At 34.4% G+C, this 27091-nt stretch overlaps 2 protein-coding genes across 2 annotated transcripts; both read right to left on the reverse strand.

Moving 5' to 3' along the window:
* Window positions 1–81: 81 nt before the first annotated feature.
* LOC113783008 (protein disulfide isomerase-like 1-3) lies at window positions 82–4847 on the reverse strand. The gene is made up of 12 exons (XM_027329011.1): window positions 4159–4847; window positions 3475–3604; window positions 2865–3030; window positions 2670–2788; window positions 2506–2586; window positions 1807–1893; window positions 1648–1722; window positions 1440–1508; window positions 1276–1356; window positions 1038–1172; window positions 623–679; window positions 82–509 (listed from the first exon to the last, which is right to left on the reverse strand). Exons 1-12 carry the CDS (start codon window positions 4728–4730, stop codon window positions 342–344), a joined length of 1740 nt encoding a protein of 579 aa, XP_027184812.1. The 5' UTR covers window positions 4731–4847; the 3' UTR covers window positions 82–341.
* Window positions 4848–6206: 1359 nt separating this feature from the next.
* Window positions 6207–9699, reverse strand: LOC113782010 (WPP domain-associated protein-like). Its single transcript, XM_027327924.1, has 4 exons — window positions 6995–9699; window positions 6703–6829; window positions 6407–6508; window positions 6207–6260 (listed from the first exon to the last, which is right to left on the reverse strand). Exons 1-4 carry the CDS (start codon window positions 9697–9699, stop codon window positions 6207–6209), a joined length of 2988 nt encoding a protein of 995 aa, XP_027183725.1.
* Window positions 9700–27091: the final 17392 nt, after the last annotated feature.

The raw sequence follows: 27091 nt of genomic DNA on the forward strand, positions 1-27091 counted from the left end.
TAAAACCATTTATTTAGTTCTTTCAAGAATATTGATGGCATTGCAGTTGAGCGGTTTAAAATCCTGTAAGTGGATCATGGATTGCTGTGACGGGGATGCGATTTTCGCCTCATCCTAAGCCAGATGAGATCGTATAATGTTTGGAAACATTATCACGTCTGTTATGGTACAGAATAAACATTTGTAGACAAAATTTTTAAAATTAGGATAAGGTACAAAATTTTAGTCTTCATTAATAAAAGGACTTACATGTGCCTTTTCCATCTTCTTTCTCTAATCTTCTGCTCTACATTGCCATGATATTGTATCCTCTTCAGCAAACCAAACTCATGTACGAAACCTTAAAGTTCATCTTTGAGATCTTTACTGCTACTGTCGTCACTTGTGGTGGCATCAGAACCCTTAGGTTGGGTAGATAAGGCTGGCTTCTGAAGCTTGAAAGGATTGGTTGCGTGCTTCTTTAGGAACTTGTAGAAAGCCACCACAGTACGATCTGTATCAACTGTAATCTGTATAAAACATGAGTAGAATACAAGCATTATTAGCATGTATGGTTGAAAGAAAAACAACGAAAGAATACACTTTAAAATTAGCATAACAAAAGCCTAAACTAAGCACTAACTGGATCGAAGCTCTTATTGCCAGCCGGGAAGAAAAGAAGAGTAGGGAACCCATCAGCCTGCAAGCAACGAATAATCAAATCCCATCTCCAAAGCCTACTGCTATAAACTGTTTCACATACGGTTACTGAAATGCACAATGGGTTGTTGAGCTGAAAGTTTGGTCACGCTTGAACAGAGAATCGAGCAAACCAAAAGAATTCATAGAGCCACACATTAGTTTGAAAAGTCTACAATGAGAACAAAAATGAAATGATTCTACACCTCAGTCAATATCCATAGTATTATCACGTATTCATAAATTTTGAGGGATTGTTCCGCCAAGTCTTTTTGTTACTGGAAAGCTTTAAGTTAGTTTGAAAGAAATAATCCCAGTGATCCACATAGAGACAGGATAGACGTTTGTTAAGATGATACCTTCGCCCTGTGGTGCTCATTTGTAGTCCCATCCATCTTGGCAATAACAAGCGAGTCAATGCCCCTCAAATGTTTGCCAAGCTTGTTATAGATAGGCTCGAGTGTTTGGCAATGCCCACACCAGGGAGCGTATATCTAGTTTTGAATATAGAAGTCATCACAAGAGACCTTTGGAACAGGTCAACAGTTTTTTTTTTTTTTTCGCTCAAAAAAAATGACAATAGAGGGAAATTGATACCTCTAAAAGAACATCTTTGGACTCGTCGAGAACAATTTCATCAAAGTTCTTGCCAACCACAATTTTGACATCCCCATCATTCTGCATCAATAGTAAAATGAGAGATTAAACTAGATATTCTAAATAATATACAAGTTTATGGCAATCTGAGTGAAAAAACTTACTTTTTCTGGAACTGGATCTGATTTGTAGAAAGGCTTAAGATCGTCTTCCAAGAACTTCTCCCCGAATAACTGCATGCTCATACAGCATAAAAGAATAAACTATGGAATGCAAATGCTTATCTGTTGAAATTAAGGATTTAATGTATCGAACAATTTATTGCCAAACCAATATATTCATCTTAAGAATTTCATGAACGAGTTAACAAACCTTAATGTTGCTTAGAGTCAAATCACCTTCCAATAAAAATTTCCTGGCATCCTCATTTCCTGTGTATGCGAGAACCTGTATTCAAGTCTCACTTTAAAAATGATCAACTAATTCTGTCAGGAAATGACAGGAACCAAAATATACTGGAGGGAGGCTTACTCTTGGTGCATCTCCTTGCACACCAAAATAGTCCGAAACAGGCTTCCCAACATCCTCGTTGTCCATTTCTACGTAAACACATAGAAGCTGCAGAGCAAGTACAGAGCAAGTACTCATTCCATTTAAAATTGCCAAGACAAGTTTTCAACAGGAAATCAATAAGCATGAGGTGATAATACAATCAGATGTAAATGGGGAAAAGAACGAGCCTAGAACTTGTGACATGAAAGAAATTGCTTAGATCCAAGAATGGGTAGAGCCGCAAGTAGCAAAATCTTTTTGAAGTGTGAAGTTTTCAATGTTTATCACACCAAATGGTAATTTTGATGCTTTCCTCTATCAGAAATGTTGCAAATATACCCAAATGCTACTCATAAAAACCATGATAAAAAATGACTAACAAACATAAGATGTTAAAATTTGCATGAAAATGAATTTAACACGATCAATATATTCTCTGCTGTTACAATTTTAGTTTCAGTTTTTAAAGGGCCTTGAGATCTGAAACCATTTTTACTAAATAATTAACCAGAAGGGGATGCCCCAACGCTGTTAAGACAAAAAGAAATATGATGAAATGATACATCCAATGTCATCGATTGAACAGTTTTATCTGAGGCAAGTGCACTTCCAAACTTTCACAAACTATGTGTCACCAGATGCTTATGGTATATCATCAAAATTTATTAAGCAAATTACCTTTCCTTTAAAAGCTTTTGCAGCCTCTTGGAATGTGGGTAGGAACTTCTCTGAATCATTTGCAGTTGCAAAAAGTAACAACTAGAAACAAAAATACATCAAGTGAGCAAAAGCGTAGTAGTAAAAATCCAAATATGGAAAACTAGCACGAGCAAATGTATCACCTGATTCTTGATTGGATTCTCAAATATCAGTGGGGCACTATCCCGAGTAAAGTTTGTGACCAGGGGAAGCTTATTCTTGTAAACAAATTCACTTATTGCTGATTTAGTAAACTGACCACCTGTAGCAAGAAACTCAGTGAAAGGAATTACACACTCACTCTTAATTTTCAAAAAAAGAAAAGTCTAGAAACTGACTGAAGTGATTTATTTTTTCATCCTCTTTCTTGATGATCACCAAAGCTGGGCGCTTGACTTGGGGATCAATTTGGAAAAGTTTTGCTACGTCAGAGCTGGTAGTCTGGTAGAAATTGACATCCTCTTCAAGTTTTGAAGCTGCAGCTAATTCTTCACTGGCTGCACCCTGAAAATTACATCAAAGGCATTGTTAATAAGATAACGAATAATTGACCAGAATTAGCCATTGATATCCTTAATTTTAAAAAATTCAAAACCTTAAGAAATCAAGCAAAATTGCAAATTAAAATGAGGAATCAGAGCATAGAAGCTTATGAATAACCTGAAACTAACAAGTAAAGTTGGAAGCTCACTTGCTAATTATGGGTAATATGTGACTTTCCAAATTAACCCTTCAAATTTCAAATTCTAAATGTCAACTTGAAAATTCCAACATAAAGAAAGGGATTGAGATAGGTAGCATATTCCGTAAAAAGGAAAAAGAAAGTTCTCAAAATTACTAAAAGCTTGTCAAATTCCAAAAAGCAAACTCACGCAATAAAATTGGTGAATAAAAAAGCAAACTAGAAAACAAAAACTGAGGATTTGCAAGGCTAACTAGTGAAATTACCACAAAGGCATCCAAAAATCCCAAAACCAACTTTGACTCAGTAGCCAAGATTTGTTCTGCTTCCTCGACTGTTGTAATGTTGTTTAAACCAGGGCCAATCTTCTTCTTCACCCAAGTCACAATAGCTTCTCTGGATCACAAATTTCAGGTAAGAGACCATCTGGATATTCACATAAACAAAAAGAACAATGGGATTACAAATGATTTGCGTTCTTCTGCACTCTTGACCAAGACATTCCAACGAATTAAAGAACACCACCACACTGCATTTTCTAGTCTTCACTACATTATTGATAAAAACCAATGATTTTCATGTACAATTAGAATCATCAGGGACCAGGAATGGACCAGGCAAAACCGAATCAACGTTAGGAGAGTATCGAAGCTATAAGCCAGGTACTTCCCCAAGCAGGACCCATCAGAGCATTAGCCGGGTTGATGAGGACTGCTATTACATTGACTAAATCTGCATGCTTGTTACTATAGGTAATCATCAAACCAAATGATAATTCAAGAACTCAAAAGTCTCCAACTACTTCCATTGATCAAATTATCAGCTACACTTTAATCGACAGAATTGCTAACCTAATAACAGGACACTTTTCCAATAATTTCACCATCAGGATATCAAAGAATAAATGCTAACTAAGAAACTCCAGAAATTCAACAAAGAAAGACGCTTACTTGGTACGTTGACCGGGGTAAAGTGTGTGAATGCCGTCGACGAAGAAGTAAACTGTAGGAAAGCCCTGAATATCATACTTCTGCCCTAAATCGCTCTCCTCTGTAGCATCCACCTTAGCCAGCACCACCTTCTCCTCCTCCTTCTTCAGCTCCGTTGCCGCGGCTGCGTACTCCGGCGCCAGAGCCTGGCAATGACCGCACCAAGGCGCGTAAAACTCCACCATGACGTACTTATTCTTCGCTATAAAATCACTGAAATTGGACTCCTTTAACACCACGACGTCCGCCTCGTCAACCGCAGGAGGCGTGTACGCGTCGTAACCGCCGTCCTCGGCAGCACCTGAATCGTTGTCTTCGAGATCGTCGTAGTTCTCGTAGTTGTGGTACTGAGCATAGGGATCGTGATGGGACGACGAAGCGGCGTCGTCTTCTTCCAGAAAACTGAGATCCTCATCTTCTTCTACTTCAGAGCCTTTTCCTTTCTCCACCGTTTCTGAAGCAAACGACGTTGTTAGAACGCTAACGAAGAGAAGAAGGAGAATTGAGAAAACCAGAGCTGATTTGACAGCCATTGTTGGGGAGAATTTTGAAAATTTTGATGGGGACGGAGACTGAGAGACTGTGACTGTGAGGGTGGGAGCAGTGAATTATATTGTAGTACTACAACTCTACAAGAGATTTCTCATTTGTGCAAAGTAAACGGAGACAGAGGTAGTGTGTGAGTGTGTGTATTTATTATAATTATTACAGCAAGAGATTAAACGGTGGAGTTGGCGGATTTTATGGGACGTGGGGCCGTTGGAGTGACGTGGCTAAAGATAACTGGTTGGGGACCAGCAGAAGAGGAATGGGGACATGACAAGTAGGCAAGATGAGTCACTGGCGTTTTGCCATTGTTGTTGTATTGTTGGGTTGACTTTTTACTCTAGCAGGATTGGAATTTTAGTAGATGTAGGCCTTGTTTGGGAAGCAAACTTTTGGCCAAAAAACTTTTAAAATTTTAAAATTATATATTTTAAAATTTATATGTTTCAAAAAATTTTTTTATAACTTCTACAGTAAGTTACGGTAAAATTTTAAACAAACATTCAAAAAACTCACTTGCCAAACTCGCTTGCTAAAAAACTCACTTAAGCGCTAAGCGCTAGTAAGGTTAGTAAAAAAAAGTTATTAAAAATTGTGTTCATAAAAAAGATAAAAAATTATCGTCAAAAAAAAAGATAAAATGATTTCTTTTGTGAAAAACTACAAAAATTAAAGACTTCCTACTTATCAAAGTAATATTAATCTTTATCAAAGCACTCGTAATATTATTCAATGTATGTAAAATAAAAAAAAAAGTTATTAACAAATGTGTTCATAAAGAAGATAAAAAAAATTTCTTTTGTGAAAAAACTGCAAACTGAGTTAAAGACTTCCTGCTTATCAAATAAAAACTAATAATCAGGCATAGTAAAAAATCAAATGTGGACATATTTTTCACAAAATCATGACAAAAACTGATATCCTTTTGTGATTTTATTTTTGGATTTTTTGAAAATATTTCTTTAACACATCTCCTAGAAGTTTAGTCCATGAATCTTTGATGTGCAGCAATTTCTTTCAAAATCAATAAAAATATTTAATCCACATTGGTTGAAAGGAATTTAAGGAACCATCCCATCAACGAATTAAAGTCTTGGGGATATGAGATGAATCGTCTGCATTTTGACATAATGACTAGATTAAATAGTTGAAGAATTCCATGGTGGAGAGAAGGGCAAAAAAGATTGTTGAATTCATGGCAAGAATCAGGTTATCAGAATCACAGCTGACATATTAGAGCCATTGGAACCCTCATCTTCAAAGAATTCACGGAATAGTTTTTGGGTACAACTTTGGGTCCGGACATCAATTAGACCCATACTTTCCCCAGAATTCTGAGGGAAAGAAAGAAAAAGAGATCAACTGTTATGTCTCAGCTTTAGCAGGGGGTGCACGCTTTGCAACAGGGCACAGGCTCCAGAGTAAGTTTCAAAAATCACCAGCTATGAAACTGCAGTTGACAATCAAGCAGCTCCCTCAGCTAACTCTTTCTTGATCACTTTTAACATGTCCAAAACCTGCATGGTGCAGTCATTTAGACGACAGACGCTAAGTAAAACTTGCAGGAGACGAAAAGAAAGCAGTGCAGGAGTGAAGTAAGCCTTATGTAGTGTTTCAGTATCTTGCAAAGCCCAGCATTTATGTAAAACATAATTCTGCTCACCCCAAAATATGGAGACAGAACTGTTGAATTTTGGCGCAGTATCCGGTATATGTTCTCGAGTAAGCATAGAAGTTTGTCCACTTGATTCCCAAGTAAATCAACCTGTACAAATTGAGAATTCGCTGGTCTGTTAGAGTATAAAACATTCAAGGCTCATTGTAATCTTGAGCTTTTTTTTTTTTGTAAAATTCTAATGATATATTCGATTATAGAACAATATAGTGAACAAGAAGTAAGTTCTGTTTCAAGTCAAGTAGCAGCTAGTTTTTGAAAAATTCACTTGTGCTCTCAGCTACCTCAGTTTCAGCTAATTGCAAATTGTGGGATCTAGCTATGAAAGCCTTCTTGTAAAGCGACTTCTTTTTTCTTATCGAGGCCGCAAGGTGAGCTAATCCATTTGTTTGACGCTTCAGCGTCTCCACCCTGGAAACAGATTTTTAAAGTCTCATAAGCTTTCTTATGATCCTAAGATACAAATGCTTTCCAGCAGAAGAATCAATTTATCTAAAGACAAAAATATTTGCAATAACTCTAAATAGTAGAGTACCATGATACTGGTTGAAAATTTTGAAGATAAGAGTTAGATACCTTAAACAATACGATTCTAACTTTTTGTGCACCATTTGCTCAAAATCCACTACTAGTCGCTGAAATCCCACGACAGGCGAGAAAACAGATCGATTTTGTTGATTTTCTTCTTCATAGGCGTACTGTCCTTTGGAGTCAACCCCCTCTGTAGGATGTATCAGGGCTTGATGATCATCTTCTTTTTGGTCTTTAGCTATGGAGCCTGAACTATTCTCCATATGTAGTACCGATGCCTTGCTTTCAAGCAGTTTATCTGATGATATTTCTAATAATTCGCTCTCTGTACCGAAAGTTCTCTCAACATCATATGACAGTAATTCGATACTGTCATCCTCAGCCACCTCAACACGGTGATCTATGAGTTCCTTTGTCTGATTACTCGTGTTCACAATTTCCTCTTTGTTGCAGTTCCTAGAATAGGAGTCAGGCTTTTCAATCAGGGTTTGCTCTGGATGCATGTCCAATTTTGTAGGAGGAAAATCTTTAGAAATTTGCACCTGGTCCCATGTTTCAGATTGTCCAATGGTAACAAAGAATTCTTTCACCAATTCAACCAAGACAAACTGATATATCTCGTCTTTAACAAGTATCTCAATGTTATAAGCATCTATTTCTGTTCTCAACCTATTGAAAAGCTCTCTAAAGTACACGATATAAATGTCCTCTTTTAATAGGCTGCCTACAGTCTCTGGTACCGTGTCACTGCTGTGGAGGTTATCAATCAAGGTTTCAAAACCTTCAATTTCTATTTGAAGTTGCCTTATAACCAAATTGCCGCTCTTCTCAATACATTGCAATGTCTCCCCAAAGACGACTTCCATCAGCTCTTGCTTCACAAGGTAATCATCAGCATTTTGTTTAATGTTCGTATCCAATTCAATAACTGTTTGCTGAAAGTAGACTGCATATACACTCTCCCTAATAGAGCTTTCCAGGTAATGCTGCAAAATTTCACATGCAGTTTCTTCTTCAGATTCGCCTGCCTTCTGAATTTGAAGATCGTCTATTTTGACTCCATGATGATCTTCGGAATCATTCACTGACAGGTTATGACTATCACCTCTAATGAGGCTCTCGTTGTTTTCATTCAACAACTCAAGGTATAAGCTTTTTGCAAAACCTACAAGAATTAATAAGTAGATTTCGTCAATGATGAAGCTCTGCAATTTCAGATCGTCCCTTTCTTGCTCGAGTTTCCTTATTTCATTACTCAAGTCTACACCACTTCCTGCATTTATGTTCTCATTAGCTGTTCTATCAATCTTTGTCAAACTTGTCTCCAAAACAGCTGTCTTATCACAAAATCCTTTATTATATCCTGGATTACCATCCCACATCATAAGATTGTCCAGTCTTTCAATAACTTTCCGTATTCTGCTTTCCAGTTCATCAGGATCCTTGTCTCTCTTAATAGATGAGGGCCCCTTCCCTCGTAGAACTTCTCTTGCTAGCCAATTCCACTCTTCACATTTACGCTGTTTCTGAATAAAGGACTCATGATTCTTTACCATCTTTGCAACATAGTGGCTTCCTCCTGGATCTGAATCCTTCTCAGGAACCTTACGCAAAACTTCTGGTAAAGGCTCACTGGTTGTTCGCTTGATTGATGATGGGAAACCCGAAAGCTCATGCATTTCGAGTCCTTTCTCCTCTATCCTACCCTGACTGCACAAAGCACTTAGTTCATCGTGCAAGGCTCTTGCATTATTGATCAATTCTGTCCATTTCTCCCTGCTGAAGCCAACAGGAAGAGACCAGCCTCTCTTCTCAAATCCTGTTTTAAAATTTTGTTGAATGTCATTTATGAAGCCCTTAACTGAAATCACAATTACATCTTTCTCAATGCTCCACGTCCACTGCTTCTCTAATGGAAACACCTCAGCATTTCGCATCCTCCCAAAGGCGAGATCCAAAGTTCCTTTCAGAATATCTATGTCAGAACTCATCTGCTGAATCATCACGTTGTTCTTTCCAGGGTTTATTGAATTTTTCAGTGACTTGAATCCTGAAACATGGTCGTGCCCGAAAACCTTGTCTTTCATCCATCCAGAACCTGCATGTATATCCTCGTCGAAGAGTTTGGAATAAAGTTCACTGTCGAAAGACCTGGAACTTCTACCTCTAATCCTTCTTGTCAAAGTTTTTCGCTCATCCTCCAATTTCTGCTTGATATTCAAAACTTGCTGATCCACGGAACTCTTCAATTCACGAATATCACCACCTTGGGCTCGATCATCCTCAATTTCTTCACTGCTTGGAATATAATCCGGGAGGTCTGCACCCTTTGTTCTCTCAGTCTCTAGTTTCTCCCGTAAGTAAGCCAACTCTCTGGCATTTAACTCCGCTGCACGCCGAAGCTTCAACTCATTCTCTACCCTCTCCATTAGTTCCTTGTCTTTCTCAATTATCAAAATCCTCATTTCTGCAATGCGTCTCTGGAGCCAGTGTTTGATTTCTGTCAAGTCAGAAAGCATTTTCTCGCGGTTTGTTTCTTGAATATCTTCCTCTTCTTCAACAATGTTGAGACTACCATCCACTAGAATTGCTGCCAATTCATAAAATTTTGATCTCTCGTGAAGAAATTCAATAGGGCCATTTTGAGACTGAACTTTTTCATGCGCTTCATCCATGGCAGATCTCAAAAGCCTCATCACTATTGAGTCTGACTTCGACCTGCAATTGATTTCTTCAAAGAGGTCATCCATTCTTAAAATTAGAAAAAGAGACCGGAATAATTCTTGAGCAAGTTCACAGCTACATTAATTATTTCATTAGCACGGTATACAACACATAGTATATGTTAAAATTGAACTGTACAAGGGCAATTAAATGGGTCTCCAAAAGGAGAAACAAATCTTGTAGTATCACTTTGTGGGCTAAGAAACTTAGAATGAGGAAGAGAAGAGTGTTTAACTTGGTTAGTCTCCAAAAAAAAGATAGAGATTTGAGAAGGACCTGTTCTTGCGTGTTACAAGGGCCAAGGGACTGAGCCACTCCACATTTTTTTGTCGCTTGGACAAGAATATAAGGATGACATGTACTACTCCGCACGATTTGGCATGCACATTCACTTGTTACGGTTTTCAAAAGCTGATGAGATAAATCTCTAATACTAGTAAAAATAACTTCAATGCATACTAGCAGCCTATTACCATTAAAGTTTGTAGGAAAACCATCTTTTCTTTCTTATTCCATTAGAATCAATGGCTGCCAATGGGTTATTATGGTTTCGCTTCAGCTCAGCTTTTCCTTTTCCTTCCCCATTTTTCTTTTGGGGTGAAGAAAATAAGATCTTTCCAATGCTTTTCTGACGTACTGAGCATATTTATTAAACCTTGCATGGCAAGAAATATTGCAAAAGGACTGAGCAGATGAGTCATTGGTTCAATGGGCGAGTTGGTGGTTAAACTAGCGAGCCATTAAAACAATATTTATATAAATACATGTACTATATATCAGTTAGCTTAATATATGTAGAACTTTTAAATAAAGTACTTTTAAATATTACTAATTATTACATCTAGAAAGATATATTAGAAATATATAAACATTAATAAAGGATTCAATTTTCTTATATCATCCTTTACAAACACAAATCATGTATTCAAAAAAATTATTTTATTTAGTAAAACAACAAGCTTTTAAGGAAATAGAATTAAAATTTTTTTAATACTTTGCCTATAAAATATTCTTTAATTATCAACTCTTGTTACATAATAATACAAACAGTTTTAGTATGAAAGTTGAATTAGTGTCATTAATGGCCCAGATTAATGGAATTCGAGGCTGGGATGGTTCAGCAACATGTAAATCACCTCGAAAACAATACAAATTAGTAGCACATTTTTTTAAAGGGAAAATCGTCCAAAACATCCCTCACATTTTGTAAATGACTTTTTTCGTCCCTCACTTTTAAAAGTGTAATTTTATGTCCCTTACATATTCACATCGGTCAAATTTAGTCCCTGACTAGGTTTCCGATCATTTTTTGGCCGGAATCCATCACATGCAAGGCACGTGATCATTTTTGAAGGGTAAATTTGTCAAATTATATTTTACATAATCTAATCTATAGTTTTCCACATTTTATAAAACAAATTTTTTCGTCCCTCACATTTTATAAAATGATTTTTTCATCTTTCACATTTCACAAAATAAATTTCTCCATCTCTCACATTTCAAAAAATGAATATTTCTATCCCTCACTAATTATGTGTGTGAGGGAAACCCTAAAAAAAAAAATATGTGTGTGAATACATTTTGTTTAAACACATGTATATGTCTATTTGATTTTGCTTAATAATACGAATAGCATAAATATATGTATGTGTCTATTTGATTTCACTTAATAATACGAATACCATATATTATACATGATCATTTGATTTCATCTGGTATTAGCTAGTAAAAAATCTTGCATTCATTGTCAAGTTGGCCAAAAAAGCTATTTTTGGTCAAAATACAATAAAAATATGCAAATTAAGGATCTATTAGTAAATACTAGTCATAATCATACAAAAAGAGAAGATAGCCCACAAGTTGGGCCCAATTACATACATGTACTTATGCTATTATTATTAAGCAAAATCAAATAGACATATACATGTGTTTAAAAAAAATGTATTCACACACATAATTAGTGAGAAATGAAAAATTCATTTTTTGAAATGTGAGGGATGGAGAAATTCATTTTGTGAAATGTGAGGGATGAAAAAAATCATTTTATAAAATGTGAGGGACGAAAAAATTTATTTTATAAAATGTGGAGGACTATAGATCAGATTATGTAAAATATAATTTGACAAATTTGCCCTTCAAAAATGATCATGTGCCTTGCACATGATGGATTCCGGCCAAAAAATGATCGGAAACCTAGTTAGGGACTAAATTTGATCGATGTGAATATGTAAGGAACATAAAATTACACTTTTAAAAGTGAGGGACGAAAAAAGTCATTTTACAAAATGTGAGGGACGTTTTGGACGATTTTCCCTTTTTTAAATATACATGGCATATATTAAAATCAACTTGTATCTCGTAAACTAAATCATACTTTTTTTTGGGTAAAATATAATAAACCTCCATGTGGTTTGTGAAATGGTTAAGAAACCTCCTTATCATTTAAAAACACCTATTGAACCTCCTTATACTATGGACTAATCTGGAATTTGGATGAAAAACATCCAAATTAACGGAGAGTGAGTCACACTCGCCTAATACATGAGTAAGATTGATCACGTTGTGTAAAAACTGATTTTTTTCTTCCAATTATACCCTCTTCCTTTTCTTTCTTTTTTTTACTTTCTTTTGCTTTCCTTCTCGCAAAATTAGAAAGGTTGCCTTATATCCTTTTTTCTTTTCTTTCGTTTCGTCTCTTTCCTCCTCCTGCAATCAAAATAGAAACTGCAAATGCATCAAAATGCCATGCCCCTCACCACCACGACCACCGCGACTACTCTTTTTTCTTCTTGAATTTATCTTTTATTGTAGCACCAGAGGATTCTTAAGAAAATTCATGTCAAACTTTGGCTTCTTCTCCAATAGAACTCTCCTTACAACAACACTTTTAATCTCTTAAGTAATTGCCCTTAACCCATTCTATGGCAACCAGATTTACCGCCATATGAAAGGTGGACAGAAACCAAGATGGATTTGAGATATGAATCAAGGCAACCTCACAAATTTTCTTTTGATCCATGCAAATATCTGGCTTTTGTGTATAATTGTTGTCATATAACCATTTTATTGGTCCAAAGAATTGCTTTTATATAGTAATTTGTTGGTTTTGCTTTGTTTTTGGACTGAAATTAATAGTTTTGTCTATCATTGTTCATGCGTATATTTGTTTACTCTTTACTTGATTTTGGTCAAATATGATATCATAAGCATGATCTACGTTGAAATTGGATTTCAGGATGTAATTTTTGTTAAATTCCACCACTGGTGGTAGCTACTGGTGGCGTTGCTCCCTACCGTCGCTGGCGCAAGCTCTGCAAACGATAATAATAGGCAGAGAAAAAGAGCAACTTCGAAAATTTTCACCTTCACTCATAAAATCTGTTTGTAGATCCACAAATACGATGATGGATGTGACGACAGCAGTAGAAAAATAATGAAAACTGCTTTACTGCCAGAACAGATGAAGAATGTTTTGAAATTTTAGTTTGGCCCCTCAATTTTTTCCTTAAACAATTGAAGAAAAATTTTTAAAATTTTAATTTAGTCCTAAACTAATTTTTAATATAGTTTAAAAATAGGGTTAACATAGTAACTTTACGCCTTTCCATCAATTTGGATGTTTTTCATCGATTTTCCAAATTAGTCCAAACTATAAGATGGTCTTTTGGGTGTTTTCAAATAATAGGGAGGTTTCTTGACCATTTCACAAATCATAGGAAGATTTACTGTATTTTACCCATTTTTCGTCAATCAAGACCACGAACCTTTCACGAACGCTTGCTAATGTCCAAATTCAAATTAAGGGCCATATTGGCTGGGCTGTTACCTACAACTGCACATTGCCCACATCGTCACTCAACCCCACAATCCCCTTGTCAAAATCCAAACACTAAATAGCCTCAATTTTTAGACATACATAAACTTTGCAATTGCAGATGTGAGATAATACAGTGGTTAGTAGCTACCTGCATTCAATCAATAATGCGTACCCACACGTTACATCCAGTACTACCTACCTACAGGGTTTTCTACTATTTTATTATTATTATTATTAACATATAGACAAAAGAGCCTTGGGCCTCTTGGAGTTTCGTTGTCCCTTGCATGCGTATCTCACGTGATTGAATCTTTTACTCAGGAAGCACGGTTATTCTGTAAAGTCGTTTGCTGGTTGCACTTTGACTATATGGTTTAGCTCTTGTTTTAAAAGATTGCCGTGTTGACAGGCAACGCCGCTTTGTTTTAGCCTACAAACATCCTCGGATTCAGGCCCTTGCAACTGATGCATTGCAAACAAAACATAGTTTTCCTTTTGTGACAATCACACCCAGATTATCAGGTAATAGTTTTCTCGTACATATCTTTTTCCCACCAACTTTCCAATGTCAAACCTTGTCCCTCTCCTTCTGGTTGTACGACAAAATCCATGCTATTGAGGTTTCCTTCAATTACCCCTAGATGGTGAATTTTTCCTCGTTTGTTTGTTATCTTTTCAACATTCATCCTTGGGTGGGATTATATAGGTAATTTGATCTGAATGTAATGATAAAGCTTAGAGCAGGTTTACAGAACAAGCTATTCCCCTACTTGTGTGCCTACTATCTGGGTTGATTGCTGATGGCTGGTTTAGTTGAAGTAAACGTTTTTGTGTAAGAGGTAGCTATTGCTAATTCAAGCTCTCTTTTGACTATATGTTAATCATTGAAGTGCTCTTTTGGTCGTCCTTTCTTCATGCTTCCTCTAGCTTTGTTGTTGCTTTTGCTATCATTATTCTTCAGCCTTCCTCCTCCTTTTGCTATTGCTGTTTCGCTTGTTTTTATTATTAGTCCTTCTAGTGGCTTGCCTACATCAGATTTCTCTATTTTTTATTTATATTGCTGGTAATTTACTGGATTTTTCCTTTCCTCCTTTTTATATTGCATATTGTTTCTTGTTCCGCTTTTCATTGGCTTTTTATTACTATTATGTCTATGATTTTACCACCCTTTGTTGATTTATATTTAATGTATGTTTGTTTCGGTGATGCCCTTTTATACAGTGGCGGAGCCAGAAAAAATTTTCAGTGGGGGCAAAAACAATACTAAAATTTTTTACCTACTTTTTTTCTAGTTTTTTAAGCAAAAAAAATATTCACCAACAAGTTAAAATGAAAAGCCTTTTTTAGCTTACTTCAAATGGAACTTTATGACCCATATATCTTTTTAGAATATTAGTTCATGAACCACTTTAAAGGACCATATACTTCTTTCACTTCCTTAAAACTCCGGGGGCACACTTGAAATTATATCAAAATTTTACTAGGATATTATAGGAATTTACGGTGCCCCCACCTTAAATCCGCCACTGCTTTTATATTTAATGTATGTTTGTTTCGGTGATGCCCTTTTATACATGATTCTTTCTTTGCCTCTGTTTAGCCTGCTAAAGTATGTTTTCCGCCATTTAATTTTCCTTTCCTTGCCCACTCCTAAAAAAAGGTTCTTTCATTCTCACTCTGAAAGTCTTTAAAGTGTTCTTTTATGTTGTGCTAAATGGTCTCTATTAGTTATTGCTTGACCACAATTCACCCCCATCAAAAAAAAAATATATATATATATATTGTTTTGTCTTTGCAAGCATGCCATTTGTTTGTATGTGTTCTTAAAAATAAGAGAAAATAAGTTCTTTGTGGATGCTATTTTGTTTTTCGCCCTCTTTTTATGCCTTTCAATAGTCTTTGAATTTTTTAAAGGCTATGCTTTTGCTATTTAGTTCAGAGCTCTTCGTTAATAATACCTTTATTTATTATTTACCAGTGTTAATACAGCATTTTTCATATTATGTTCAGTCTTTGTTTTTATTGGTTTTGTCTCAGTCAGAATTTGTTTTTCCGCTTGTATTGATGTTTTTATTTCTGCTACTATTTCTCATATGCCTTTGTTCAGTGGCCATTGCAAAGTGTGTACAAGATATGTTAGTGCCCTGTTTTACAGTCAACTTGAAAAAATTGAAAGATTGAGAACAGAAAAATTTTGGACCAAATGTGAAGCATAATCAACTTAGTTTTAGTGCCAGTGATTAAGAAATAATGGAGTTCTATTTCTGTTATTGAGGTTGTCGTGTTTGTTTCTATATTCAACCCTGTTGGGTTTGGGTTTTATTCCACCAACTATTATTTTGTTGGGCTTGATGAGATAAAATCCAAATCCAACAAAATAACAGTTGGTGGGATAAAATCCAAGCCTAACAAACCCATTGATGTTTACTCTTATGCAAGTGTATATAGACATATCTGTACTCGTTTGGTTTACCAATTGGATTTGAGGAATAGGTCATATTTGAACAGCTAGTGTGGTCTCCTAATGCTCTTAAAACTAGTGGATATACATACAAAACGCTAAAAACATACTAGCCATAGAGGAATGATTGATCCATGCATGCTCGAGATCTTATTCTCTACTAATATATTCTTGAGTAGTAGCTTATTGGGTTGGTGCAATTGTGTCTGGTTGTTGTATTCTTTATAAATTTTTGTTGTACATTGACATACAACATTTGGTGTAAATAAATACTAAAACATGTAGGAAGTACAATATTCTTGCACAATTGCATCTAAATCAATTGCTTTTGCCCTGGTGTATCATAAACGTGATGTAGATAGGGAGAAGTTTAATGGCAAGTGCAACCACAATAAAGTAAAACATGGACATTGAAAACCATCATAAGTATATGCATTTTTATTGTCAACATCTAGTTTGTTATGCTGTGAAAATCAAATGACTGGAGCAGAATGAAAATCGAGAAAGAAACACCGAGTACAGGAAGCTAGGAAACTAGCAGTCATGTCTGGCATTTCAAACTAGGAAACTCCTAATCTAGTGGTGAAAATGACAACATAATAATCCCTCTTGAGAAAGAAGGATACACGTATTTTACAAAATTATAAACACAATTGAACTGATCCTACGGAAAAAGCAGATTACATTCGCGGCTCCATTCCTTCAGAATCTCTTTTGTTTGCAGGTATCACTGCAAACAAAATGGGAAATTTCAGCCATTTGATGATGTTTTATAATCAAAGCTCTGCTATTTTTCCTTTCTGTTTTTGGTGAAAATTAAATGTTTCTCATTCCATATTTCCAGTAAATCCTAGATACTCTTTAGGTAATTTTTGTTGTGTGGACCCAATTCTTAGTAAGACAAACATTAAAATTGCTCTGCTTCTATGGAAAACTTGAGTATTTTGACTTGTTAATCACTGCCTTTGGAGATAATATCATCTAACTCTGTATCTCTTGAGGTAACTCTAAATAAAAACTATGTTATATAGACAATTTAATCTATACACGTATATGCTATATATTATACAATACATTTATATATTTATATACTACGTACAATGCCTGTAGTGCTATTCAAAAGCAAAAATGTGGACAACTTGAAAAGTCAAGATTTTTTATACTAGCTTGTTTTGCATTTGCAATCTACTGTCAATAATTTAAATATATTTGCATCTGTATTATTTTGGCTTAATTGTCCTTTCTGATTATGGAGCAGAAACCATGTATGATTACGATTATATTCAAGACTACAAATATATTGAGTTTTTGTATTCTTTTTGCTTCTTGTCTTTGGCACAAGCTATTAGGCAGTACACATATGGGATGAGAAAAGCCCTACTGTTATCAATCTATCATTGTCACTTATTTAATCTTTTCACGCTGAGTTCCTTAATCTATATCTGTGTTTTGAAACTTGGACCGGACCGACCGGTTCAATCGGTTGAATCGAGAATCGGGTAGGTATTCGGTTCAAGTTGCTTTAAAAAACCAGGAAACAAAAACCCGAGTTTGACCGGAAAACCGGAAGAACCGCTTCAACTGGAGTCTAAGGTCTAAAGAAGAGTAAAGACGGATGGTGTGGGGACCACTTAAAAACTAAAGCCATGGGGCATGTGTTGTACATAATTGCCACCAAGAATTAACATCTTTATCTTGTGTGTCGTTTCTGACCTTTGACCGTTGCTGTATTTTGAGCTTTTTTAATTTTTTCTGTCTTTTCCTGTTTTACCTTTTTTGTTTTCCTTTTTTGATTCTTTCTTTTAATTACTCTCAAATCTCTTCACATATCCTACCATAAATCTCTCTCAAACAACTCCAATGGAAGATCTAAGTTAAAAAAAGGGATAAAACATTAAAATAAAAAAGAAAATAAAAAATTCACCTAGAAATATTTTATCGATTTTATAATTTGACCCTTAGAGTACTAGAAAACTATTATTACACCTAAAAACATTTTAGAACTTATAGCAATAGCCTTAAATTCTTGTATTACTTTTCAAATAAGCCCTCCAATTTGGTTCTAAACCTGTTGAATATGCACTAAATTGTAAATTGCATAAATTGCTATTTAATTATGCTACCTTATTTGTATTTTCTTGTAAAGTATCTTAGAAATATCAAATATGCATTGAACCTGCATTTCTTAGTATTAATATGTTTTTAGAAAATTTATATAATATATTAATTTTTAAAATTAAATATATTTATGACATCATCCAGTTCTTGAATGGGTTCGACGCCGGTCGAACCCGTTGACCCCTGACCTCGATCGAGTCGATGGCCGGTCCGAGTTTCAAAACATAGATCTATATATGATATCTTGCACAACCTGCTCTTTCTAACATTTTGGTCTTTTGCTATTTAGCGAAGTCTAAACCTTGTCAATTTTCTTCTAGCTTGTAAATCTCACGCTATATATGAATAGGTTCTTGTAAAATCGTATTTTCAGAATACTATTGCATTAATTAAACAAAACTTTGCACCATACTACAAAAATGTCTTCTAATCACTTTTTGATTGGCCATCATTCAAATTAGATATTCTTGCTCCATATATAATATATTTGTTTACTTTAGGAATGCTCTTCATCGTTGTGCATTGGTCAAGTTATCCTCTCTAAAATTAGCAATATATGTCTTACATGTTTTAAATCAAGGCTAGTATTGAATCCTCAGAGGCTGGGGTTGGGCCTTGAGAACTAGAGAGATTAGACGCATTTTTTGATGGTTGCTTTTATTGATATAGTTGTCATTTCACATTTGTCAAAGCCTGATACTAATCCAAGAATAAAAACAACAAAAAAGCAAGAAAGAAGATTAATAGTTAATGTTACTAATAAGTGAAATAGTATCTGGTTTTTGTTTGTTAGCTTCGGACTTTTGCCAACTCGTTGCCCTTTCTTTACTTAGATTTAGTCTATTTATCCTTTACAAAATTTAAATGTTATTTTACCTTCCGATTGAGTGAGCTTCTTTTTTCTTCAAAATCATTCTTCTAGAAAAGATCAATTTTTATCCATGCTGACTTTGCTAGTCAACTAATTTGCCAAAGTATTTTTTCCTATAAGAGTTATTCTTTTCTACTGCTATTTGACATGTAGTTTTTTCTGTCTCCCAGCTTTCTGTGTGTTCCTTGTAATGGTTGGAAATTTGTGCAAGGTATGCTTGTTCTCTTTTTTCCATCGATTATATAAATTGTAAGCTTTTTGACTTTTTTTTTTGGTTTTATGCATTTCTTATGTCTTTTTTCTGTATCAATTGTTTGTTTTCTTTATCGTTTCCCTCAATCTTTTCTGTTTATTTATTTTTTCTCTAATATTTGGTGTATACTCCATAGGTATCTATGGCTTAAGACAGGATATAACAAGCAGGGATTAAAATACAACCACTAACTCAAAACAATAGTAGCCATACATCCATGAAAGAATCAACGAAAAAATATTGCCTTTTCATTATAGAGAATAAATCTAAGAACATAAATCTATACATTGTTCATAAGGCAAGAGTTAGTAATTATTAAATCACAAAACAGACACCTTTACCTTCTTTAAATATTAAAATCTAATTTGTCTGCAAGAATATGAAACTTAATAGGAATACTGAGTGGACTTGTTCATCTATGCTAATAATAATCTCAAAAATAAATAAAAAAATGCTAAATTTTTTGATAGATAAGACTTCATTCAGTGGCAGCATAAATACCATCCATTAACAAAGATAGCAATTCTAAGCATATTTCATACCCCCTATTCAACACTACATATGAATAATCTTTTTCAAATGAAGAAGAATCTTAATTCTTTCTTATTTTTAAGCTTAGGGAAAAAATGGACGTTATCAGTGCAGAAGATGCAATCTCAAAAGAGGAAGCTATGCAATCTTTTTCAACAAACTTAGAACAAATCTCTAGCAAAGAGTAAAATATGCAATCTCAAAAACATATATCAGTGCAAAAAATAAGGACCTCTAGTTTGCATTGGGTGATGTTCAAATTCCAAATACAATATTACAGGTCACAGAATATTTAATTCAATTACCACCACTTTCCTTAGGTGCAAAATAGATGCAAAGAAGATATTGCAACATCTTCCAGTATTTCAATCTAAAATGCTTTTTTTAAAAAAAAAAAAAAAAAAAAAACTATACAGAGCATGTCTCTTTCATTTTAAGACTAAAAATAATCATTATCTAATTAGTCCATGAACATAATGCTACATGTCCACATAAGTTAAACCTTAACATTCTATGGATCCATCCTCCCACCTTCACCATTGGTGGTATATACCCACCACATAAATCAATTTTTCGAATGTATTAGAAGTAGAGAGAGGGTGCATAAATTGAACCCTGAGAAATTTAACATGCGTATAAAAAAATATCATACAATTACTCTATATGACATAGAAAAATATAAAAAAAAAAATCCCTTAACTCTTGAAAACTCCTTCGACTAACAAGAGACAAACATAAATTAAGGAATGAAAACTAAACAGAGTAAATAAATGTTATAAGTACTTTGTCTCGTGAATGTTCATTTATTATTTATTTTTAGTTCCAGTTTTTTGCCATTCTTTATTTTCATTTGATGTTTATGCTTTAATGGTTGTGCATCATACATTTCTCATGCTTTAATACAGTAATATAGTCTTGTTTTATTATCTATGCTATTCAATTATCTGCTACTATATCTATTACTTGTAACATTTCTAAATAGAATCTGGCGATCAATTAGATGGATAGGAATGCTTGTCGGCGTAAACGTTATGCAGAAATGCCATTTACTGAAAAGGATGCATTGTTTCTACGCTGACTAGAGGCTTATGCAACAAAGAAAATGAACTTGCCAAATATGGCTTGATCCTCTGCTGCTCCTACTGGAATTAGTATGACAGGTTTAGGCCATGTTAAAACTGGAATTTGCTTTCCAGAACCTAAGTTTGAGGCTCAATGTCAGCAAAAACAAGCTGAAATCGATAATAGTTATTATAATGCTGAGACTTCTGTTTCTGCTACCACTACTTTTGCCACAAACTCTAAGGATTAGTCCTCTTGTTTTCAAAACACTCCTTGTTTAGATGATTTGCAATTAGCTCAACTCTTTGAATAAATCCTCAACAAACTTGATACTGATCAGCCTACTTCAAATCCTGACACCTCTTTTAATCCGGAACAAGCTTCTACATCTGTAGATCGTATGCACATTTCTAATTCTAGAGGTAAAATATAATTCTTTTTTTTTTAAATCCTTGCTCATCAATGGATTTTAGATCCTTCCTGTGCTACACATATGTAATAAAATTTCCTCACAATATCCTTTTTACGTATACACCAATAAACTACTGGTTTTTTTTTTTCTTTTTTTTTTTATAATTTTTATCTTCGCACAATTTTTCTATTGTATAAAGGTTCATTCTTTGTAACAATCTCGGGTGCTTCTTCGTCAAAATTTAAGACATTGCAGCATGTCTTAATCAAAACTAGGAATGTGCTAGAGAATTCCTCCTCTTCTGCAGCTAATAGAGTTGGGGGTGATCAAAATTCTGGAAAAGCAACACAGTCTTCCACATTAGGTGTTATTTAGCTTTCTAATAAACCTCCAATTTTCCTAGCTTTCTCCTTTTACCTTTTATTAATCTTCCAAATGCCCTTCTTTCACCAGTATCCAAATCATTCCAGTCTGCTGCAGTGAATAAACATCCACGCAAAATAGGTTGCTATTCTATTTTTCCCTTCCTGTTAGTCATTTGTAGCAGCCATGGTTTAACAATACTAAAGTTTTGTTTTCCTTCGAATCTCTTTTATTTTCTCCCAGCATCAAAAAAAGGAAATAGGGGTCAGCAAAAACTATTTCCATTACATTCAGTTCCAACCAAGACTGAAAGAAAGTGTGCTATAGTCATTAGAAGACTTGCTACAGTTAGCCCTAACGAGGGCAAATGCTATTATCTTAAACTCCTTTTCTCGCATATTGCAGGGCCAATCTCATTTGAAGACTTGGTGATTGTTAAAGGCTTCCAACTTGCTTTTTATAGAGAAGCTGCTTTACAATTGGGTCTCTTGAGCTCTAATAGTTATATAAAAGATACATTTGAAGAAGTTGCACTTTACCAAATGCCTTCTGCTCTCACATTTTTATTTGATGTTTTACTTGCATTCTGCTCGCCTAACAATTCTAAGCTTCTTTGGAAAAAATTTGAACCAAATTTTTCACAAGATTTTAACAGTCTCGAACATATACTGTTACACATCAGAACAAATTAAGTCTTAAGTTCTTCATGACATTAATAGATTCCTAGAGCAAATGGGGAAGTCGCTTAATGAGTATAATTTAATACCAGCATTTTCAAGTCTTACCCACCCGGAGAATTTTACAAAAGAAATTTTAGCTGAGTAGAATGTTTGCTTCCCAAATACAGACTTGCTTCTTGCTTCGAAATTAAATGCAGACAAAAAAAAGCCTATGATATTATACTCAATAGCGCCTTTTCAAATGCTGGACACGCTTTCTTTGTTGATGATCCCAATGGGACCGGTAAAACTTTTTTGTATCGATCACTTCTTGCTACACTAATATCACAGGGCTATATAGCTCTTGCTATAGCTACATCGGGAGTAGCTACATCAATCCTTCCAGGAGGTAGGACTGCACATTCAAGGTTTAAAATACCTCAGGATTTATCTGCTGTAAAAACCTGTCAACTTAACAAACAAAGTAGTACGGCAAAGTTGATTCAACAAGCTAAGCTCATTCTTTGGGACGAAACTTCTATGGCTAAATGTGATACAACAGAAGCATTTGATTTCTTGTTAAAAGATACCATGAAAAGTGAATAGCCCTTTGGCGGTAAGGTAGTTGTTTTTTGTGGGAATTTCCAACTAACGTTGCCTGTTATTGACAATGCACCAAAAGAGGTGCAGATTCAAGCAAGGTTAGTAAACTCACATTTTTGGAACTCTTTTCATAAACTAAAACTTATAAGAAATATGAGAGCATTATATGATCCAGCTTTCTTTGATTTTTTATTGAGAATTGGAAAAGGTACTGAACCAATGGATGAAATTAGAAAAATCACTCTACCAAATGATATGGTTATTCCATTTGGTAGTAAAGAAACCTCACTACAAAGGTAAGAACTGATGCAATGCAGTAGCACCTTTGTTTTTTCTTATTTTATATTATTGTTCTTGTGAATAAATTAACATTTCCTCCTAACAATCATATTTTCTCAATAGCTTACTCAATTCTGTTTATTCTGACCAGCATCTCTATTCAGAAGATCCGTATAAGTTGATAAACAAATGTCTGTTATGACAAACCACTTTCCAGGTGAAGCGCATGCTTATACAAGTACAGATAGAACACTTGATGAACGCTATCAAGGAGACTATAAGGATTTCCTTAATTCCCAAAATCCAAAGGGCCTTCTACCCTACAATTTGGTCCTTAAAAAGAGCTGTCCTCTAATACTTTTAAGCGATCTCAATCCAACCGAAGGCCTTTGCAATGGAACTCGTTTAATTTGTAGAGAATTGAAACCAAACACTATCTCTGCTAAAATTGCTGCTAGTCCTCACAAGTGGAAACAAGTTCTACTGCCTAGAATTCCGCTGCAGACTCCTGACAATGACAAGAATAGCATTCCTTTTAAGAGGATTCAATTTGCTGTTAGGCTTTGCTTTGCAATGACTATTAACAAAGTTCAAGAACAAACGCTTGATTATGTGGGAATATATCTTAGAGAACCTACTTTTTCTCATGGTCAGTTATACGTACGTCGCTCTTTCTAGAGCTAAGACTTCTAACTCAGTTAAAGTTTTGATTGTGCCAGAAACTTTTAGTGATACCAAAAAAAAATTGTAAAACTAGGAATGTAGTCTATCAAGAAATTCTAAACCTGTCCAAAGCATAGCATATATTACCATCTATATATGTATGAACACAAATGTTGTTACATTAATTTAGTCCATATTCTATTGTCCTTTTACTTGCCTTTATAACTAACTTGAGTTTGCTATTATATTAATATCTTTTAACCAACCTTATTGCATCATTTATTTTCCCATAGAATGGATGATTGCTTATCAATCGAAGAAATTCAACCAGGAATGAAGTCTTGGTCAGCGAAAATAATTGTACAAGAAAAACATCATCCTGCTACAACAAGTGCTTCATCGACTTGGTTGATGCAATAGTTAAAAGCTTCTTTCTAAAATAACTTACTCTCTTGAAAATTATTGCATTTTCTTTTTATTCAGCCTTGTAATTAGTTGTATAATATTTTATTGATATTGATACAATTGTAGGGATCTCGAGTTGAAAGAATTCTCTTCAATCATATCCTTCAAGTTATGGGGCCACATCTTACTGTTTTCAAAAGATACAAAATCTCAAATGCTAAAATTCGGCTTGTTGATGAAAAATACAGAACTGATGGCTTAACTACTCAATGGATCATTTCTACCAAAATTATTGTGGAAGAGCTGCCTGATGATACAAATATAATGCCTACAAGATTCTCCTATACTATGTTCAAAGATCTCGCACAGTTTATAGAGCAAAAAACCAATTTGTTGGTTAGTAACAATACTTCCTTTATATTTATCTAGAATATCTTTTTCCTATCTTAACTGCTAATTATTGCTTGTTTCATTTCTTAGATATCCTAACTGTGGTTATTTTTGTATCACCAGTGACTTCTTTCATAAACGAATTTGGAATTGGAAGCATACAAAAGTTTGTAGTAGTTAATGAAGAGTTAGTAAATCTACAAATATTCTTTTTATTTTGTATTTCCTTTAAAAATGCATCTCTTTATCTTATTAACTAATCAGTAATAAATTCTATTCTCACTAAAAAACAACAGGAAGTTAGCTCTCCAACTATCACTATTTAATGAGTTCATCGATAATGAAGGCTAGAAAATTGGCGAGAACATGAACAATTTTCCAATTATAGTTTTTAAAAGGTTAAAGGTCAAGCCTTTTAATGGTAGTTAAGCCAGCTATCTTATTATACATTTACACACTATCCTTTATCTTACAACTGTATCATCCTACCTCTTACTCTTAACTAAGATTACTACTTTGTACTTTTTTTGCAAAAGAATTGCTCTATCTATTAGGAAATACTTAGCTATGTTGATTGATCCACCTATTCAGGAGGTTATGCAACTAAAAAATTGATAATCTCTACTTTTTACTGGAATAGTTATTGAGAGACTTTTCTTTTTTAAATTTTAGGTCCTAACAATAAAGAAATTATCACAGGGCTACAGAAAATGCAATGTTGTTTGTATAATTCATCAAAGATAAATCCTATGCTTGATAATAATCCTGACCTTTTCACTCATTTATTTCAGGCTTATTTACTTTCTCCAATCAACTCAAAAGGTAACAACATACGAATTTATACTCATCACCCTTTGTCATAATTATATTCCTGATCTTTACAATTTTCTTGATTTAGTTTGCATGGGTGAGAGCTTCTATGTCATTTGAGAACATTTTCCAGTGGTATCTGGTGTGTAAAAAATGCTTCAAAGCAACAGTTGTTTCGTATGGATATTCATACTCATGCAATAAGTGTTCTGAGTATCAAAAAGCTACTCCAAGGTTTATTATGATTATAGTTGTTAACTTACTCTTATTTGGACCAATTTGCTATCATCACTAATATTAGAAAAATGCATTCTAAAACAGGTGTCGATTTGATGTTATCTTTTCTGATAAAAGTGGAAGAGTAACTGCAACTTTGTTTGGTGATTTAGCTGAAAAACTTTTAACTTATTCTACCTTGGATGCAATGTAGTACTTTCATAAAGTAATTTCTTCATTACATCTATAGTACTTATACAACTTTTATTTTCTGAAATGCACTTCAATAATAACATTCTATTGATTCTTGATTTTTCCCCAGAATATTGAGCTTCCATTAATGCATGTTCATGAAGCTTTACGGACTAAAGAATTTGCAGTTCAAATTCAACCAGCTGCGAACCATTATGGAGATCTTCAGCAGCGCTATACAATTCTTCATTACTATGAGTCAAATTTTGCTAAAATTTCAACACAGCAAACTATTGAATCTCTCGATTTTTCTTACTAGAATCTCCCTTGCAAAATCCTACTGCTGAAACACAAGGTGTTTTTCCATAAATTCCAAAGTTATTCAACTGTATGCTGGTTTTATTATAGAATTCCCATTAATTTGGCATATAACATCGATGTTACTGGTTCTTTTTTGCTTATATTCTTCTGACACAGATGTGCGAAGCCCTATCACAAGTGTTCGCATTAATCTGGCAAGCAGATTTGATGAAGCAGCCACACCTCAAGCAAACAGCCCAGAGACTAGCTCTGAAGTTATCTCTGCATCTAAAAAGACAAAACTAGCTTAATGCTCTCCATCTCTTTACTTGTATCTACAATCAGGCTATTCTTGCTTTTAAACTCATAACTAGAATCTCATTATGTAACTTTTGTAATATGAGAAATGGTCGGACTTCTAGTCTCCATATGATGTTTATCCATTTCAAAAATGTATCTATTATGTAAGAGCAATGCTACCTAACTATGTTAAAATCCTTTTGTTTAGCTCTTCTTGAAGCTATTACAAAACAGCTTGCAATTGTTTCAGACCAAGCCAGCTATTTACTCTTAACTATTTACACTTCCTATATAACTTAGCATATATTCCATTCCTATAGTAACTTGTTGATCTCAAACTCGTATTCAATATTAAAAACCAACTAAACTTTTCCTCTTATATTAGAATTTGGTAAATTTGCTGCAGTTAGTACACTTCAACTTTAGTAGAACAGCTTTTTTATGTCAGATTTTGACAGTCTATAACTGATTCTTTTCCAAGTCTTATCGCCAGCTATCATAACTTGTGCATCTTTCCTACATGGTCTCAAGGAAAACTTGTTGTTAGCTATACATCAGGTTTAAATTTTATGCTCTTCAATGTCCTCCTATTTAAACAGTTACACTTGTTCTTTACTACTAACTTACCAACTTCCTCCATTTACAGCTTTTATAAGTGGCTTTCTCCCTTTACGTAAGGAGTTATGTTTCTTCATCAGGTCAAAAAGCTTTCA

Source organism: Coffea eugenioides, chromosome 9 (genome assembly GCF_003713205.1).
Source record: "Coffea eugenioides isolate CCC68of chromosome 9, Ceug_1.0, whole genome shotgun sequence".
NCBI lineage: Eukaryota > Viridiplantae > Streptophyta > Magnoliopsida > Gentianales > Rubiaceae > Coffea > Coffea eugenioides.